Source organism: Ictalurus punctatus, chromosome 27 (assembly GCF_001660625.3).
Source record: "Ictalurus punctatus breed USDA103 chromosome 27, Coco_2.0, whole genome shotgun sequence".
NCBI lineage: Eukaryota > Metazoa > Chordata > Actinopteri > Siluriformes > Ictaluridae > Ictalurus > Ictalurus punctatus.
This window is the reverse complement of record NC_030442.2, coordinates 17274168-17295000: the sequence shown is the minus strand read 5'-3', so window position 1 is coordinate 17295000 and position 20833 is coordinate 17274168. Positions and strand designations below refer to the sequence as shown.

Below are 20833 nucleotides of genomic sequence, written 5' to 3'. Positions count from 1 at the left end.
TAGATAGAGTGATAGATAGATAGATAGATAGATAGATAGATAGATAGATAGATAGAGTGATAGATAGAGTGATAGATAGATAGAGTGATAGATAGAGTGATAGATAGATAGATAGATAGCGTGATAGATAGAGTGATAGATAGATAGATAGATAGATAGATAGATAGATAGAGTGATAGAGTGATAGATAGTGTGATAGATAGAGTGATAGAGTGATAGATAGAGTGATAGATAGCGTGATAGATAGAGTGATAGATAGATAGATAGATAGAGTGATAGATAGCGTGATAGATAGAGTGATAGATAAACAGACAGACAGACAGACAGACAGATTGATTGATGGTTTTATTGATAGACTGATAGATATTTAATTGCTCTGTTTAACCAGAGTGTTGTGTCAGTTATCAACCTGTTTGTTATCATTAAAACCTAAACGACGCTGTCAAAGAAAGTGTGAACAATGGGAACAAGAACACAAACGGTTTGGGATTATTTTTGATTTTTCTGCTTGGCTGTCTTTTCCTGATCAGTGTGGAGGGCGGCGAGCTGTTCGACCGCATCGTGAACGAAGATTACCAGCTGACGGAGCTGGACGCCATCGTGTTCATGCGGCAGATCTGCGAGGGAGTGCAGTACCTCCATCAGCAGTACATCCTGCACCTGGACCTGAAGGTGAAACGATCCGCACTCCGTCTCACGCACACTCTGAAGCGTTACCTCAGCAGCTAGCGCAGTGGTACATAAACCTTACCTAAATCACACACATACAGTAGAACAGCAGGGGTAGTCTATATCCTCAATTCCTACAGAGTCGAGCCACTGTACACATCTGATCAAAACCGTGTGATGGAAATGCTCTAGTATGCAGTGTGCACAAATATGACTCTAATCCCTAAACGGTTCATGCAATATTTTTGTTAAACCCCTTGAATTAAAGCTGAAAGTCTACACATCCATCACATCTCGACCGCTTCATTTCAAATCCGTTGTGTTGGTGAACGGAGGCAAAATTACGTGTCGCCGTCCAAATATTTATGGACCCGTCTGCAGAAAAATGAGCAGAAATTCTGGTGTATATTTCTGCACTGAAGCATACCTGCATTATGACCAAGAGAGGGGGGTTATGGCTAAGGGTGTCCAAATAATTACGGACCTGACTGTACATGCTAATACTCCTTCTACGATCGCTTATAGGCGACTCCAGAAGTATTGGCACCCTTCATTTAAACACAATTATTGACATTTTCCATGCAGATGTTTGGAGGAACTACTGCCCTCTCTTCTATCAATTTCTTTTAAATATCGAGTTCAACTACAAGCAGCCGCATCTGTAACACCGTGCGCTGTAGTCGCATGAAATCTAAATCTTTTCACTGTCCCAAAATACACCCTCTGTTCAAGGAAAAGATCCCCAATCCACATCCACAACAAAATATGATAGCGGATTATTGATCATTATAGCTGGTGGCTCAGAGCCTCTTGTGAAGATTTATGGCTTCAGGAATTCCCATCATATTTCAACTTGGTTGCCTCTGCCAAGAGGTTAAGACTCATAGCGCAAACCTGCGACTATAAAAGAGCAACTCGAAATGTCCGAGATCCTCCTCGCGCGTCTCCGACCTTGTTAGAAATTACCGGAAGGTCCTAGGTGCTTAAAGAAATAATTTTTTTTTTTTTTTTTTAAACTACGCAGTGACTCCACACAATTCATTTTGTTTTCAACATCGTGCACGATGATAATCATTCTGATTCTGGACATTTGATGTTAAAGTACACTAAGATATTTAAAAGTGTTGAAGCAAAAGATGTAAACCTGTTCATAAAGATGTTCCAGTTAATAGCTGAGCATAGTACATAGACACGAGATACATCTTTTTTAAAGAACGAGTTTGTGGTTTTAGACTTAATTAACTGTTAACCGTTGTGTCATAATGAACAGCATCCAAAAGTGCTTTATTTGCTCCATTAGAACCCTGAGAACCTAAAAATAGCACATTATAAGATAGCTATTATACTCTATTTGTGACAGCTTATATAGTCCTAGACATGTGAGATGCTCTTGTTAAATTGTTTTTATTTATTTATTTTAAAAATTATTATTTTTAAAAAAAATATTTCCCCCCCCGCAGCCTGAAAATATACTGTGTGTCAGCAGCACCAGCAACCAAATCAAGATAATTGATTTTGGACTTGCTAGAAAGTAAGTAAATCATGTTATTGTTGTTGGGTTTTTTTTTTGTTGTTTGTTTTTTTCTGGTAGATGTTGGACAATTTCCTGTGTCAAACAGATGCCTTTGATTACGTCTGTAAAGTTATTTGTGATGGTGTGAAGAGAGAGAGAGAGAGAGAGAGAGAGAGAGAGAAAGCTCCCCAGTTGTCTGTAATTAAACTTCTCTGCAATCCTCGTCTGATTCACCAGGCAGCAGTGCCTTTATCATCTGGCCCCTACGTCTGATATAGCAAACCCATCTCCGCCAGCATGCCTCCACCTACACGCTTATTCATAACAAAGATTGACACAGCGATATCATGCGAAAGATTCACAGGCAACAATTACGTCCTGAGATGAATATTGTATTTTTCAGCAGTTCTGAGTCATTGGGCTGCACTGCTTTGAGTTTCTCTTCTTTAGCTTTGTAACACAATGTTCATCATGTGCTTACTGAATGTACTGAATTCTTCCAGAAGATTAATCACTCCTGTCATGTCATGTTCAGACAGTCACCTCCGAAACTATTGGAACGGCGAGGTTAATTCGTTAGTTTGTGGTGTGTACGGAAGACCTTTTGGGTTTGAGATGAAAAGATGGAGATGAGACGAGAGGTTAGGATCTCAGCTTTCATTTCCTGGTGTTTACATCTAGACGTGTTAAAGAACGTAAAAACATAGAAGTTTTTGTATCAGAACGTCCGATTTTTAGGCGAGCAAAAGTATAGGAACATATGAGTCCTCTCCAGGCTGAGGTTGAGGTTTCTTCTTTCGTTTGTGTTTCTCCCTTCAGTCTCCTCTTCCACTTTTCCCCCTGATAAAGTCCTTTCTTGAGTTAATTCATTCGGAGGCATTTCTCTGTAAATCTGCAGACAGAACGTTCCTGTAGACTTCTGAATTCATTCTGCTGCTCCATCATGAGTTCATCATCAATAAAGATCAGTGAGAATGTTCCAGAAGCAGCCGTGCAAGTCCAATCCATGACACTACCTCCACCATGTTTCACAGATCAGCTCGTATGTTCTGGATCGTGAGCAGATCCTTTCTTTCTCCACACTTTGGACTTTCCATCACTTTGGTAGAGGTTCGTCTTGTTCCAGAACTTTTGTGGATCATCTCTGTATTTCTTTGCGAATTCCAGTCTGACTTTCTGACTCGTACTGCTGATGACCGGTTTACATCTTGTGGTACGGCCTCGATATTTCTGTACTTAAAGTCTTCTTCGAACGGTGGATTGTGATGCCGTTTCTGATTGAGATAATGTTTCTGTCATCAGCTGCTGTTGTTTTCCTTGGCTGACCCATTTTTTTGTCTGTTGCTCAGTACACCAGTGGTGTACAAATGAACAAATGAATTGGACTTGCCGTTCCAATATTTTCGGAGGGAACTGAATATAGAACCAAATATGTAGGTGTGTAATGCCTCTGTATGGAAGGCAATATGTAGGTGTTTTACATCCATAAACAGAGCCCAATAAATATGTGTGTCCTGTCCATATATGGAACCCAATAAATAGGCGTGTAATGACCAGGTATGGAATCCAGAAAGATGGCAGGTCATGTCCATATATGGAACCCAAGAAGTCGGCATGTCATGTCCATGTATGGAACCCAAGAAGTCGGCATGTCATGTCCATATATGGAACCCAAGAAGTCGGCATGTCATGTCCATGTATGGAACCCTGTATGTAGTCGTGTCATATCCATATATGGAAATCGTTAAGTATATGTGTCATTCCATATAAATACCTAGGAACTATTTGAATACTAGCATTTAATGGTTATTGTTTCTTGTGATTTGCAGATATCGACCCAGAGAAAAGCTGAAGGTCAACTTTGGGACTCCTGAGTTTTTGGCACCTGAAGTGGTGAATTATGACTTTGTGTCATTCCCTACAGACATGTGGAGCGTTGGTGTCATCACTTACATGCTGTAGGTTCAAATCCAGTGTTGTGCCCTAAAGCTAAAGCTAAAGCTGTAAAGCCTTTACAATTAAAATATAAATGTGATATTTCCAACAGGTCTTTTTCACCAAGCTTTTTTTTTGTTCTTCTCATGCACACTAGGGGGGGGGTGAATACATTAAAACCTATTTGAGAATGCCATTGCATCTCGGAAACTGATTTTTACAACGGCAGAAAAAGCCTATTTGGCACTGACTATCTGACTGAACTGAATTTTATATTGCTGGTGCTCTTTCAGGCTTTTAATGTCAGGGAGATCAAAAAGGAAATGCAAATGCGATGGGAATGAAAGCCAGACATCAGAGCCTGAGGCATGAGTGCATCCACTAATCCTCTAATGAAAGGCTCTGGGCTCTGGGAGACAGCTAAGAGGTCCTGAAAACACAATATCTACTTAACTCCAATCACAATCCAAAAACAAAGCCCTTCACAGATGGGTCATGGCCTGGGTACTCACATGAATACGCCAAAAAAAACAACAACCAGTGTTTACAACTTCTGGTCCTGGATTACCAAGGTCAAAATGGTGTACTAGAGCAGTGTTTCCCAACTGGGGTGCCGCGGCAAACCCCGGGGTTCCATCTGATGAGAGCAGGGGTGCCGTCTGATGAGAGCAGGGGTGCTGCGGTGGAGATTCTGACCTTAAGCAAATCACTAAAGTGAGACATACAGTGGTGCTTGAAAGTTTGTGAACCCTTTAGAATTTTCTAGATTCTAAATGGTTGTAAGTTCTAGGGCATACATATGACCTAAAACATCGTCTGATTTTCACACAAGTCCTAAAAGTATTATACTTGGTCATATTTATTGAAGAAAACGATCCAATATTACATGTCTGTGAGTGGCAAAAGGATGTGAACGTCTAGGATTAGCGGTCAGTTTGAAGGTGAAATTAGAGTCGGGTGTTTTCCATCGATGGGATGAGGATCAGGTGTGAGTGAGGGAGCGTCCTGTTTTATTTAAAGAACAGGGATCTGTCGGAGTCTGATCTACACGACACGTGTTTGTGGAAGTGTATCGTGGCACGAAAAAAGGAGATTTCTGAGGACCTTAGGAAAAGCCTTGTTGATGCTCGTCAGGCTGGAAAAGTTTACAAAGCCATCTCTAAAGAGTTTGGACTGCACCGATCCACAGTCGGACGGATCGTGTACAAATGGAGGAAATTTAAGACCATAGTTCCCCTCGCTAGGAGTGGAGACCAACAAAGATCCCTCCGAGAGTAAGACGTGGAATGAATAGTCCACGAGGTTACAAAGGAACCCAGGGTAACTTCTAAGCATCTAAAGGCCTCTCTCACTTTGGCTAATGTTAATGTTCATGAGTCCTCCATCAGGAGAACACTGAACAGCAATGGTGTGTATGGCAGGCCTGCAAGGAGAAAAGCAAATGCTCTCCAAAAAGAACATAGCTGCCCAACTGCTGTTTGCTAAAGATCATCTGTGAAACATGGTGCTGGTAGGATCGTGGTTTGGGCTTATTTTGCTGCATCTGTGCCAGGATGACTTGCCATCATTGATGGAGCAATGAATTCTGAATGATACCAGCGGGTTCTAAAGGAAAATATCAGGACATCTGCCCGTGAACTGAATCTGAAGAGAAAGTGTGTCATGCAGCAAGATAACGAGCCTAAACACACGAGTCGTTCTACTACAGAACGTTTAAAGAAGAATAAAGTGAATGTTTTGGAATGGCCAAGTTAAAATCCTGACCTTAATCCAATAGAAATGTTGAGGAAGAACCTGAAGCAAGCAGGTCATGTGAGGAAACCCACCAACATCCCAGAGCTGAAGCTGTTCTGTACGGAGGAACGTCTAAAACTCCTCCGAGCCGATGTGCAGGACTGATCAACAGTTACCCCGAACGTTTATCTGCAGTTATTACTGCACAAGGGGGTCACACCACATACTGAAAACAAAGGTGCACATACTTTTACCCCTCACAGATATGTAATACTGGATCATTTCCCTCAATAAATAAATGACCAAGTATAATAATTCTGTCTTATTTGTTTCATTGGGTTCTCTTTATCTACTTTGAGGACTTGTGTGAAAATCTGATGATGTTTCAGGTCAAATTTATGCAGAAATTTGGAAAATTCCAAAAAAAAAAAATCTTTCCAGCACCATTGTATTCCTCTTCAGTAACACGGAAGAAGTGTTGTTGTTTTTCAGGAATCGGGAATTATTGTAGGTATTGCTGCTATTTTTCATCCTGTAACTTGAGGTAAATTCCACAGCTCCATTATTAGCCCTACTGTAACGTGTAAATTAGCGCCAACACCTATGACAAGTGTTCGAGAGGCTCTAGCGGGATTCGTTTTCACCTAGAATATTATGTCATGACCTACTTTCATGCCGATCCGTGCCCCAGTTTGATTATCCAATTATTGCTCTACTATTTAAAGGACCACTGGAGTCGTTTGGTTAGCGCATGTGTGTGTGTTGTTGTTTTTTGTGTGTGTGTGTGTGTGTGTGTGTGTGTGGTTTTATACATACATAACTTTTAATAACTGCCGGCCTCGAGTGTTATGCAAGGCTACATGTGCTCACAGTTGCACATGTGAGGAAGATGACTGCTACTGAAGAAGATGACACACCGTTAGCAAACACCTAGAACACACAGCGATCCTCCAACGCGCCAATCCGATGATTCGGACTTTATCGCTTTATCCGGCACCACTGTGGAGGGATTTTATTTATCGTTTTCTCTTTTTCTTTCCTTCAGCTCTTCTTATAGCCATGGCATTTCAACCACACTTCGTAATATTAAAGATAGCCAATGATTATTAATTAAAAGTCTCTTTTAGAAATGGTTGTAAAAGAGGCTTTTAATTAATAAGCTATCAGGCAGTGTATTATATAACAGTCCTAATGTTTTTGCGTGTATCTGTGTGTGTGTGGTTTTTTTTTCAGTTTAAGTGGCTTGTCACCTTTCCTGGGTGAAAACGACGCCGAGACGATGAACAACATCCTTCACGCCAACTGGGACTTTGACGCGGAGGCGTTTGAGAACGTGTCTGAAGAAGCGAAAGACTTCATCTCTAAATTACTCATCCCTGCAAAATGGTATCTATCTGTCCACCCATCCACCAACTTATCCACTTATCTACACGTCCATCCATTCAATAATCCATCCAACCATCCAGGCAACCATTCATTTGTCCGTCTGGCCATTTGTTCATACTTTCACTAACATTCAACTATCCATCCATCCATCCATCCGTCCGTCCGTCCGTCCGTCCATTGATTCCATCCATCTACCTTTCGTCTCGCATTACTGATGTTTCTCTGTACGTTTTCAAACCTAATCTGTTCATCCATCCATCCAACCATCAATTCATCCAACCAAACATATGTTGGTGTATCCATCGATTTATCTACCTATTCACCAATTCAAGAACATCCATCTATCCAGCCAACCGTCCATCCATCAATCCATCCATCCATTTATTTTCCATCTTTAATACATAAATCCATCCATTTATCCAACCTTCGATCCATTAATTAATCCATCCACCTTAATTCATATATCCACCTTTCACGTCACATGACTGTTTTTCTCTATTTTTCTAACTTGTTTTCCATCATCCATCTCTCCATCTGTTCATCCATCCATACATCCATCGGTGCATCCAGCAAGCTACCCATCCATGGATTCAACAACATTCATCTATCTATTAAACCTTCTACTCATCCATTAATTAATCCATCCGTCAGTCAATTCATCCATCCGTCCATCCATCCGTCCGTCCATCCATCCATCCGTCCATCCATCCGTCCATCCAGCAAGCTACCCATCCATGGATTCAACAACATTCATCTATCTATTAAACCTTCTACTCATCCATTAATTAATCCATCCGTCAGTCAATTCATCCATCCGTCCATCCGTCTGTCCATCCATCTGTCCATCCATCCATCCATCCGTCCATCCGTCCGTCCGTCCGTCCATCCGTCCGTCCATCCATCCGTCCGTCCATCCATCCATCCGTCCATCCATCCGTCCATCCAGCAAGCTACCCATCCATGGATTCAACAACATTCATCTATCTATTAAACCTTCTACTCATCCATTAATTAATCCATCCGTCAGTTAATCCATCCATCCGTCCATCCGTCTGTCCATCCATCTGTCCATCCATCCGTCCGTCCGTCCGTCCGTCCATCCATCCGTCCATCCATCCGTCCATCCAGCAAGCTACCCATCCATGGATTCAACAACATTCATCCATCTATTAAACCTTCTACTCATCCATTAATTAATCCATCCGTCCATCCGTCCATCCATCCGCCCATCCATCAATATATATATATATATCATCCATCCATACATCCATTGGTGCATCCAGCAAGCTACCCATCCATGGATTCAACAACATTCATATTTCTGTTAAACCTTCTACTCATCCATTAATTCATTCATCCATCCACCTGTCCATCCATCCATCCATTCATCCCTCCAGTCAGCCAGCCATTTGTCCATCAATATATCTATCATCTATCCATCCATCCATCGATTCATCCATCCAACCATCTATTCATCCATCCATCCTTTCATCCATTGATTCATCCATACATCCATCCATCCATTCATCCATCAGTCAATCCGTGGATTCCTTCATCTATCTGTTTGTTTGAACATCTATCCATCTTCGGTATTGAAATCCCACTCGACATGTGTTGAATGTGAGCTATTTTATTAGCAGTTAGCCAATTAGGTTAGGTAATAGTAGCGATATCAGGCTATTGGGGTGGAAGGCTGGACATGTTTTTCTAAAATGCATTTCATTCATATACATTTTTTATGAGGTGTAATCATAAAAAAAAAAAACATATTACACACTTTAATGTTGTAGTTAGAATATTTCATTTAAAATGACGAACATTTTAGTGAAAGTTTAAAGTTGTTTTTTTTTTTGTTTTTTTTTTAAGGAAAGATCAAGCCGCTTAACTTCTCGCTTTAATTCTTTCGCAGTAACAGGATGTAAGGCTGGCAGTTCATTCTTTCATCCCCGTATTTCCTCTCATCGGAACAGAACATTTAACTCAGCAAACATCCGGATGCGTTCATGAAAAGGCTGAAATTAAGAGCGTGGATGAGGCCGAGCTGTAAGGCGGCCGCTTTTTTGGTGGCACTCGAGCGTCACTGCTCATCTGGCATAAGACAATAGGCGAGTGGAGCAGCAGGGGCCAGCGAGGGCCTCCACTGCCTGCTAATGATCCTATACAGGATACAGCGACAGGGTGCACTTAGTGACGCAACACACACCCACATTTAACATTCTTCACATTCACACCCGCTCTCATACACGCAGATGCCCTTTAACGAGACGTGCCTGAGAAAATCCGTTTTTGATGGTGTTGTGTAATTGCTGTGTTTTGTCTGTCGAAAATGGCTTTTGTATAGCAGACATTTCAAAATCATTTCCGCCGGTATGTCGCTGCCATTGCTGTGTAGAGAGGCACCGTCGCTGCCATCGCCGTTACTGAAGGAGAGACTCGACACCTCGCTGGCCTGTATGGCATGTCAGTGACCATGAAATCACTAGCTATCCAGGGGTAATTATAGAGCACAGAGAGTTTAGAGATGAAAAGAGGAAAATGGTGTAGAGTGTTTACAAAGTCTAAAGTGTGAATCATGTCCATGCAACACACACACACACACACACACACACACACACACACATATTTGTCTTAGTATCCTTGTGAGGATACTACACCAAAATCTAATCCAAACCTTAAGCTCAGTAATAAACACTGAGATAAAAACAAACATAAATGGATGAAGACATGGACGGATGGATGAATTGATGATGGTTGGATGGAGGGATGGTGGTTGAATGGATGGATGGGTAGATAATGGATATATGGATGCATCATTGGATTGGATGGATGGACGGATGTTGAATGGATGGATGGGTAGATAAAATGATGGAGGCACCGTTGGATTGGATGAACTGATTGATGCATGGATGGATGCGGGTTGAAGAGAAGGATGGGCAGATAAATCGACGGCTGCACCGTTGGATTGGATGAACTGATGGATGGATGTTGAATGGGTAGATGGGTAGATAAATTGATGGATGCATCAATGGATTGGATTGCATGGATGGATGCAGGTTGAATGGATGGACGAGTAGATAAATTGATGGATGCACCATTGGACTGGATGGAAGGATGAACGGATGGATGAACGAAAGCAGGGTTTACAATATGAGCGCTTGCACAGACGGGACAAAGAAAACCATAGTGAAGAGCAAGGCTATGATACATTAATGAAGAAACGTATGAATGAATACATGATCAAGAGAAAGAACAAACAAGTGAATCTAGTAAATGATGGACGGAAGGAAGGATGGAGGTTGAATGGATGGATGGGTAGATAAACTGATGGATGCACCATTGGATTGGACTGGATGGATTGGTGGATGGAGGGATGCAGGTTGAATGGATAGATGGGTAGATAAACTGATGGATACACCAATGTATGTATCCTTTGATGAACTGATGGTCCACCCAGATATGAAAACGTGCCCCTGTACACACACTCACAGTACACTCTGGCCTGTTCACTAGTGTGTGATTTATAACAGTTATGTTTTAATGGATTTTTTGCCGGCTCTGCACTCTCTCTCTCTCTCTCTCTCTCTCTCTCTCTCTCACCCACCAGTGTGTTTCAGGTTAACAGGTCACGCATGCTTTTTAACTAATGACGACTAATGGCACATCCACAATCAGCAGCTCGGGCTCCTTCACAAATACCACACGGCTAATTAAGCCGAGCTTCCATTCTAATGACAATTAACAGCGTTTAATTAGCACCAAAGAAAGAGACCAGCAGCCTAACAGTAGGTTTTAATTAGTGTTGGCACATTGTTTTACTCTTGATAATTCTGAAACATTATAACATTATAACTATACCGCACACAGAGCGAGGTTTGCGAGAAAATAATACGCCTGGGAGTCTGACGTTTCCATTTGTAGTCACGTTGAACGTTGTCGAACGTCCTGTTCTCACTGATGTTATAACGGGCGCCTCCCGCACCAGCCTCGCTGTTTCTCTCTCTCTCGGAGTTAATAAGACAAAAATAAGACGGTGAACGAAACACTGGAGACTCCTTCCATAAATGATAAACATCTCCTTACAGAAAACGATTACGCACTCCCTGCGAATGAGCTGTTACTATGGAAACGGTGACATATTAGAACGAGCGCGTTAATATAAACGCCTTCTGACCATATATATATATGTATATGTTTGCGTACGAGTAAAAAAAAGTCATTTTGCTTCTCTACTGTTAAGGTGTATCATTATAACACTGTGTGTGTGTGTGTGTGTGTGTGCGGCAGCAGTCGACTGAGCGCCTCAGGCTGTATGAAACACAGCTGGCTGAATAATCTGGAGGAAAAAGCAAAGCAACACCGAGTTCGTCTCAAATCCCAGATGAGACTGCAGCGTTACCTAGCAGCTCATCGACAGTGGAAGGTACGCACAGATCAGGATCTGACACGTGGAGCACTGGTACCGCTCCGATTAAATGATTCAATGAATATTATGATGACAAATCTAAACATTTCCTTCACCCAGGACTGCTAAGGACCCCTAAGGCCCTGTAAGAATGCAGTATTTACATTTTTTTAATATACATCTTAGTACACAGATACAAACAAAAAACCACACGGTACATTTCCTTGTTATATATTAAAGAAGGAAAGATGGCGCATGGTTTTTTTTAATATTTACATCATTGTGCGTAAAAGCCCACGACAGTAGACTTTCTGCATGCTGGGTTTGTGCGTCACACTGTAGGAGACGTATCCGAAAGCGAACATCTCATCCGACCTACAGTAGTTCGCTATATTTATTTGATTCACAGAAACGCACTGAAACCTCCATCCCATACATAAGTGTAAGATTTATCTATAAGCGTGAAGTCCATTTCACACCAAAGGCATCGTGACACGCTGACATCAGGGCGTGGAGGAGTTATTTCTGTGCGGAGATATTGAATCCCAAACGAAGGAACCGATTCTGAACAGCTGAGACGACTCGTCTCAGTGATTCCAGACTTGACTTCCTGTACTAACCTACGTAGGTTTGTAACGATAAGCATTCGTATTCATCGGCTGCTCACTAACAGACGGCGCTGAAACTCGTTATGGTAGTGGGCGTTTCCTTTTCGAACACACTCTGACAGCGGTAGACCAATCACAACAGACCGGTACATCTGACCAATCAGAGCAGAGTAAGCTCTCTGGAAGGTGGCGTTTAGAATGAATCTTTTAGAACGAATCATTTGACGAGTCGTCTGTGACACCGAGGGGGAAAAAGGTAACGCTGCAGTTTAAATTATGAGCACGTTAAAGTGTTTTTGGACCTCGGATGCGTCTAAATCTATCGTATGAGATCGTTAAAACAAAATTAGACACGTTTCAAATCCATAATAAGTGTGCTTTAAATATCGAATCCGTCACACCTACAACAGACAAATCACCTCCATGCCACCAGAGGGCAACCTTCCATGAAAGCTTTCCAGTTACTACATGCACCTGTTTCTCATCCAAGGCTGATGAAATTTTAATAATAATAATAATAATAATAATAATGACAGCTTTAATTCTTACTCAACTCTCTCAATTTTATTCGTACAGCACGTTTAAAAACAACAGAGTTGACCGAAGTGCTTCAGAATTAAGAAATTGGAAATGACACACGCTATCGAACACACGCAGACGTTACCAGCGTTATAAACCCCAACAAAAATTGCGTGCGCAAAACGCGCGATCAGTATCACAACAAATATCACCAGATTCACCCGATTCAAACGCCACAGTATAAAGATATGTCTTCAGCCGAGGCGTGAAAATCTCCACCGATGGGTCCGAGCGGATATAAAGGGAGCACGCACGGAACATTCCAGAGAATTCTCATCAAATATTCCACAAAAATCAGGTTTATACTCCTAGATCTCCAACACCTCCATCCGCACCTCAGGAGACTCCAGTGTTGAAAGGTCAGAAAGGTCATGAGTTTAAATCCACAGGTTAGCGCAGCGTTCACTACTCATCCCAGTGCTTGTATTAGACTCCATCTCACTTATGAGCCGCTTTGGAGATGAAAATGTCGAACGAACGTGTGTCGCGTCCACGATCACGACCCGTCGTCACTCGTTTTTACAGAAACACTTCCACGCGGTGACGGCAGCCAACCGGCTCAAGAGGTTCCAGAAGAGCAGATCGAGCAACACGCTGTGATTCTTACAGGAAATACAGGCCCGGGGAGGAAAAGATGGACATTCCTTTCTTCTTCACGCTCGTATGGGCTTCACCGAGCTTCGAGTCCAGTGGAGAAGTGCGCGTGAAGATGACTGGGTAACGAACGTGGTACAGATCAGCGCCATGTTGAGTGTTTATTTCAATTTTTATTTTATCGTAGTTAGCCGAAGGAGCAGCAGCCGATTGAAAAATGACATTTTTATTGTAGCGATAAATGTTTCAATGCTCACTTTATTTATTAGTTGTTTGATGTACTGTTTTAAACACAACCAAAAATAATTGCCACAGATTTACCTGCCGTGAGTGTAAAGTCGCTGCTGTACATGTCGCGCACTCGCACGGAAAACTAATTCTCCCTTCTGTGAAGGCGGTGTTTTTTCTTTCTCTTTTCTTCTGTAATTAACCTTTTACTTTTTTTTTTGTTTTTCTTCCTGTTTCTTGCCTCTTGTGATACACTTGTTCAGTTATGCAATAAACTCATGTGAACACTTCTGGCACTTGGAGTTGCCGTGGGGAATTTTTTCCTGGAGTAAACGTACTTCCTGACAGACGAAGCCAGCAGCCGAGGGAAGCGAACACATTCCCAGAAGATGTCCAGTTTAGTGACGCACACCGTACGTTCGGAATCTTACGTCCCGGTGCCGTGACATACTTTTCACGGCGAAGCCTGAAAGCATTGTTCAAATTGATCCTGTAGATTTTTTTTAACTCGAAACTTCACACACAAAAAAAAAACCTTTGGAGAATTTGTAATGGTTTTAATGGAAACTCTAATGGTCTCTACTGGTAATTTACTGCCATGCGGAACAGCGGATGGTTTGTAATGGGATTTGTATTGGAAACCAATATCTGAGACACATTTACACTAAAAAATCTTTCCCCTCATCAAGAAATTCAAACACTATGAATATGCAAATTAGACACACCCCTAACTGCACATCACTCCTCCCTCTTCATGTAGCACAGCAGGAGTAGGATGCACGGCTTAATTTGTTTATTTTTTTGGCTCGTACATATTTAATAAGAGGGGGGAAAAAAATAAAACACGCCGTCACGTTGTTTTAGGAAAATAATCGACAACACTAGCGTCCTATGACATTAAGTCCCGTCGCGTTTTATTCCTCTTATACCGGAGCGATTTTCTGCCGATTCCGTTTACTTATTAAAGAATGACGATTCATGCCTTTTAACCGGAACGTAGAACGGAACACGGCGACGGCTTTTTATACACCGCTTACTGTCCCGAAGCGCCGACACTGGAGACTCCTTCCTTAAACGCTACACAAACGTCTCCTCCTAGAAAAGTTTCAAAATCAGTTTGTGAGGAGGATCGACCCCGTCAATGAGCGGTTACTATAGAAACGATAACGTATCATTAATCAACACCTTCTGACCAATCAGGATCCAGAAGCAAGGTGCAACGACATTTAGGGCTGTTGCAAAAAAAAAAAATTTTAAAAAAAAAAGATTTTTGAGCAAGCATTTGTTCGCAAGATGGTAGTTCTTCTCTGTGGAACACATCACACACACACACACACACACACTTTGATCATTCAGTTTTATTAAAAACAGCAGCAGCATTACAGTACACCGAACATCATGCTGCTTGATTTTCTTTAGAGATGATGAGAGACGAGTGCGCACACACACACACACACACAATGACTACAAACACTCACATGAACCTCTTCACATTACCACACGAGACACTTGATGCGAACGAGTCAGTGGTAATGAGGGAGTTGATTAAAAATAAAAATAAAAAAGCACCCGAATCTACACGTGAACAAAGAACATCATCAAACCACTCAGACGCGGCGGAACATCAACCAGCGCACAGCTGCTCTTCTCTTCTCGCTCATAAGAACACGTAAACCATCATCCGCGTCAACGCAATCAAGTAAAACAATACCGGAGACTGAATATCTGTACACACAGGTCAGGTTCATCTGCCAACAATCTCTCACTTACACACACACACACACACACACACACACACACACACACACACACACACACACACACACACACACACACAGGGAAATTCAAATAGAAGAAAAAAGGTCTAGAAAAGAAAACTAAAAAACATAAATAATAATCTAGCAGCTGCAGCTTTCACTATTCACTGCTTTTGGCTTTGAGAGCATTTTCCAGGATTTTTCTCTTCCACTCCTCATAATTTTGTTTCGTCTCTTCCTCACACTCGTCTTCCCTCAGTGCCGGTTCACGCTGTTGCTTAGGAGATGTTGGCAAGCCATCTTGAGAGAGAGAGAGAGAGAGAGAGAGAGAGATTTTCAGTAACTTTCAGTGTTTATTCCAAATACACAGCGAACGCTGCTTCAGATACAGACTTCATTTATGAGGACACTTTCTCGATGACAAATAAATAAATAAATAAATAAATAAATAAATAAATAAATAAATATCCGGGGGCGAGCGAGTGAAGGGGAGGGAGAGAATAGGTAAGTGAACAACGGAAAGAGAGAGATGAAGTAATTGAGTGAGTGAGTGAAGCCGGGAACGAATGAACGAGCGAGTGAGAATGAAAAAAAGGAGAAAACAAAGAAAAAATAAAGAAAGAAATAAATAAATAAAAAGAGGGAGGATGGGAGAGAGAGGGAACGAGGGAACGAAAGAAGGGAAACCTTCGGTCGAAAACGTTTATCTGTACATCAGGGATGCGACGATGGAATAACTCCAGATCCGTACAGCTTTTCCATCCAGCTCTTTTTATGAGAATATTAATAATACAAAGTGTTTTTAGAAGCCTGAATGGGGAAGAAATAAACCTAAATAGAATCATTTATAAAAAAAAAAAAAAAAAAAAAAAAAGAAAAAAAAAAAAAACACACGAGACTGAGGTTTTCCCAATCTGAGAACCAGAAGCAGTGGGGTTTCGGGACGTGTGGCGTGTTGAAATGTTGACACACTCATACACACTGATTTGTAAATCTTTAAACCCCACTGGTGATTAGGAAGCGTCAGACTCCCGCGCACGTTCTTCCCCTCACCCTGCTCCGCTTCCTGCAGCGTCTCTGTGAGAATCTTCTGTCTTTTCTGTGTTGATTTGATCTGTCGCTTCACAGAAGATGCATCACCTGAGAGAGAGAGAGAGAGAGAGAGAGAGAGAGAGAGAGAGAGAGAGAGAGAGAGAGAGAGAGAGATTGATTAAGTGCATGTATAAATCGTAAGTGTTTCCCCTGAACTGCAATCGTGGCTTTAAACGAAATTCCTAAAAGAACTTTTAAAGTCAGTGGAGCGTAAAACAGAACATCTGGAGTTAAAATGAACAGCTAGATTGAATTTCGTTTGAATCGACAGCTGCTATAACGCGAGCGAGAACAGGAAGTAACTCGTGACGGATAAACAGTACGTATCGCTCTGGAATAAACTGGATTTAAATCTTCAAACCCATCCCCAACAGAATCAACGATACGCTCCGACTTTCCATCAACGCCCCGCATCCCCGTCGTTTTCTCAGCGTGGAAGGAATTAAAAAACGCGAATCCTATTCGTCCTGTATCCATGACGACGGCAGCAAACGAGCGTGGTTTTCAACCGCGTCACATATGACGCGTTGAAAAATAAATAAACAGATTAAAATAATATACGCACACGTTTCACTTCTGAAAGAATGGCCGAGGGCAAAAAAACGAGAAAAAAAAAAAAAAAAAACAAAACCACCAACTCACTGCAAATCTCTTGGCCGAACTTCAGAAGCTGAACACACAGCCTGTCGAACACGGTCTTCTTCGTTCCGGAGGATGACGCCAGCTTCTTATCAACTCGGATTTTCAGGCACCTTCAAAGTAAATATCAGACACCGTGTTAGTATTTTATTCCTCCCCTTCCACCTCCTCCTCCTCCCTCCCCAAAAACCACAGCGTGGAGCAGATGCAGGATTAAAAAGCGTCGAGGTCTTACAGGATGCTGCAATAAATGGAAACACATCCTCGCTTGTTACGTGGAGCAGAGTTACTGAATTCTGGATTCTGATTGGTCAGAAGGTGTCGATTAAGTTTCTAGAACCGTAGTGCTGCTAAATAATAATAAATTAATAAACGCTCGGATTTATAATCCCGATGATCGGTTAGTTAAGGCAGCCGGTGATCATCACAGTTCGCGTTATGATACCCAGGTATCATTTCACCACCGGGGGAAAGGGAAACGTGGATTGGATCAGACGGATAGATTGCGTGTGTGTGTTTTTTTTTTTTTAGCTATACGATTTTTTGAACTTATTAATCAACCAACAACAGGTTGTGATGTTTATCAATCATCCGTAGTTACAGAAAGTTGTGCGTTTATTTATTTATTTATTTATTTATTTATACGCTGCTCTACTCTACAATTATGTTACACCGTTTATTACGCCCAGAGAGGAAGTGAGGGAGAAACGCAGTAGTGTGATGAACGGTACTGACTTGCAGGCAGTGAACAGAGCAGCCGTAGTGAACAGGGGTTTGGACAGATCCAGGTCTTGCTGCTGAGCTGCAGGTAAACTGGCCTGGTACCTAAAGCACCACACACACACACACACACACACACACACACACACACGGAAGTAAATACAGCACGTTTTTAGCATTCATTAATCAACATCACTGCATGGTCAGTCTCATTCCTGAAGGTTTTATAGGATGTTCGACGCTAATCTGGTAGCGACAGTATACTCTTCCACTACTTATCAACATTTTCCTTGTAGCCCGAGTGTAAAACTTGTAAAAAAAAAATAAAATAAAAACAACCCTCCACACACCAAGCATGTCTCGGCTGAGAGAATAAACTGCGGAAGGTATTTAGATCATAGGACTATTACAGAGAAGCTCGTTAAAAGCTTGATTACCGTTGAAGGATCTGAGACGCCGGTTTAATCGCCTCCATGCACCCGTACTGCACAGCCAGATCCCGGAGCCCCAGACCGCTCTGCAGACCCAGCATACACTCCATGGCCTTCAGACTGCTCTGATACGCCTTCTTGTTCAATCCTGACAGCTTGACGACGTACTCCTGCTCAGAAACCAAACCTCATACGTGAACGATCAAAGGAAAACCTAAACTCCATCATCGTGTGGAGGAAATGGCGGGTTGGTTGAAATCTGGAACAGAGTGCGCAGCATGGAAGCTCGTGTCCATCAGATTGAGGTTTTTTGGTTTTTTTGCCACTTTCCGTCTCTGAATTAGCCGAGTGGGATCGTATAGCGACGTGCAACTCGTGGCTCTGAATGAGCTCTTTCACACAGCGCTGGACGCGACAGAATTCACGCCGTTATACGACGGCAACGTTGAATTCAATTTCATATAGTAAGGCTTGGACAAACTAGTGCTGTGGGAACGTCGACTAGTCCGGGGGTGGAAAAACTTATATATACACTAGTCTGGAAATATTTCAGATGAGATCAAAATTCCAGAGTCAACTACATATTGTTTAAGACTACACTGGGAAAAGTCTTTTAGCATAAGTATTATTCTTTTTGTTAGCTTTAATGAAATTGCACCGCTTTGATATCACTTTGTATGAAGAGGAGAGGTTGAGGTTTTTTTTTTTCCTCTTTGTTATTTTTGTTACATAAAATCATTTCAGCGTAACCGAGTGGTTTAGAGCCACGGGTTGCACATCACTATCCCATCCCAAATAACTGTGCTAGAGTCAGATCAGCGACGAACGCTAGCTCAAAGAGATCGACCCGGGATTGTTTTTGTTCAGAGATGAACATGGAGGAAAAACCTCCCGGGCGCTGCCGTAGACACCGCCCCCTCCGACCGAGGATCCGGTCACTGAGCTATAATGACTGTTAAGGGACACGAGCTTCCATGCTGCACGCGCCGTTCCAAAACCAGAGACTTCTGCCGAGCCGCCACATCGTCCACACGATCACGTTTTTGGGATCGGCACGTCCTTAAATAGTGCAATAAAATACAAAATTAAGAACAAAATTAATGGTTTAACCATTAATCGTCATCATTAATGGTTATAGCAATATTTATGATGTCTTTTGGAAACTATACTTTCCAGACTCCATATGTTAAAGGTAAAGGACTTATATTATATTATACTCACGAGCACTCACGAGCACTCACCTTGTCTATAGGACACTTCATGGCCGTGGCTGCCAGCTCCAGGCAGATAACAGCTTTACTGCTTGCTGTAGAACCTCCCAGAGCTGTGCACTTCACCTGAGACAGCCGCATGTACTCCTCTGCCTGACTGGGATACGAGAAATGACATAAAAACACACTTTATTACTTTATTTACACCCATTTTACACCAGGCTTTCCCCCTGATCCATACTGCGACCTGGAGCTCAGACTGAGTTACCCAACACCCACACTTCTTACTACTCACAAACTCGTTTTTGTTGTTTTTACACGTTTAGCACAGGAACTTTAAGTAAACAAACCCACGGACCTACCTCAGGACTCTAGGAGAGGTTATTCCCATTTTAGATGCGAGTTTGCGGAATAATTCACCGTCCATTTTGTTAGGTTTGTTAGTAAACCGCTGAATTACACAGGCTGAGCTATTTTCGCGGGAATTTTGCTCTCAAACCACGCCCATTCTCCCTCTGATTGGTGGAACTCGATTACGTCACAGGGCATGAGGAAGTTGTAACAAGGTTCTGTCCATTTTCTTTGCTAAATCGTATTTTATGATTTGTTAGAATTTAGTTTTTAATATTTAAAAATACGAATATATTTGAACAAATTATTACGTTATTTCTCTTTTGTATATTTATTTTAGAGTATTTGTAATTTTAATTTAAATAGAATATTTTGAGGCGATATTTGTCCGTTATTATTATTATTATTATTATTATTATTATTATTATTGTTGTTGTTGTTATTGTTGTTTATATTATTGGTGTTGTTATTTTTAAATGCAACAACAACAACAACAACAAATAATAATAATAATAATAATAATAATAATAATAATAATAATATGTATATTTTACCCAATCATTTGCTTGTAGATTCAGTAAAATTTTCATCCACTATAAACGTTTATTAATTGTCCTTTAAAATGATTTTAGAACATGACTTTTGCACGTTTGGCTTATTATTATTTTATTATTACTAATTTTTGTTTTCTTTTTTTATATTTACTACTACTACTACTACTACTACTATTTTTTATTATTATTCTAATTACAACAACAACAACAATAATAATAATAATAATAATAATAATAATAATAATAATAATATACTTTATATTTTAGAAAATAATTTTCTATAATAACTTTTTCACCCATTCCAAATGTTTGTGAATTCTCTTTATTGATTATTTGTTTGTTTGTTTATTTATTTTATTTTATTTTATTTTATTTTCAAAAACAACTTCCCAGCCCAGGAACACAAACTGTTACGGTGCCTAGTGTAACC

The 20833-nt window shown here is 41.2% G+C and overlaps 3 protein-coding genes across 7 annotated transcripts in view; 1 reads left to right on the top strand and 2 right to left on the bottom strand.

Moving 5' to 3' along the window:
- Window positions 1-13944, top strand: part of mylk3 (myosin light chain kinase 3) — a 40893-nt gene extending 26949 nt beyond the window's left edge. For 2 of the 3 annotated variants that reach the window (XM_017459197.3, XM_017459196.3), the window contains exons 8-13: window positions 531-672; window positions 2130-2200; window positions 4012-4140; window positions 7085-7237; window positions 11522-11657; window positions 13352-13944. In XM_017459197.3, the coding sequence (XP_017314686.1) occupies window positions 531-672; window positions 2130-2200; window positions 4012-4140; window positions 7085-7237; window positions 11522-11657; window positions 13352-13426 (706 nt within the window). In that variant the 3' untranslated portion in view covers window positions 13427-13944. The remainder of the gene's footprint in view (window positions 1-530; window positions 673-2129; window positions 2201-4011; window positions 4141-7084; window positions 7238-11521; window positions 11658-13351) is intronic. The other variant, XM_047151484.2, reaches the window with a different exon arrangement.
- cdca9 (cell division cycle associated 9) overlaps window positions 1-20833 on the bottom strand; it is a 155537-nt gene that overhangs the window by 68540 nt on the left and 66164 nt on the right. The window lies entirely within an intron of this gene.
- Window positions 14989-19938, bottom strand: orc6 (origin recognition complex, subunit 6). 2 transcript variants are annotated; one of them, XM_017459199.3, is made up of 7 exons: window positions 19861-19938; window positions 19529-19655; window positions 18294-18457; window positions 17872-17961; window positions 17140-17249; window positions 16459-16545; window positions 14989-15705 (listed from the first exon to the last, which is right to left on the bottom strand). In XM_017459199.3, exons 1-7 carry the CDS (start codon window positions 19923-19925, stop codon window positions 15566-15568), a joined length of 783 nt encoding a protein of 260 aa, XP_017314688.1. In that variant the 5' UTR covers window positions 19926-19938; the 3' UTR covers window positions 14989-15565. The 2 variants fall into 2 exon arrangements, with proteins under 2 accessions (XP_017314688.1, XP_017314689.1); XM_017459200.3 differs by lacking the exon at window positions 17872-17961.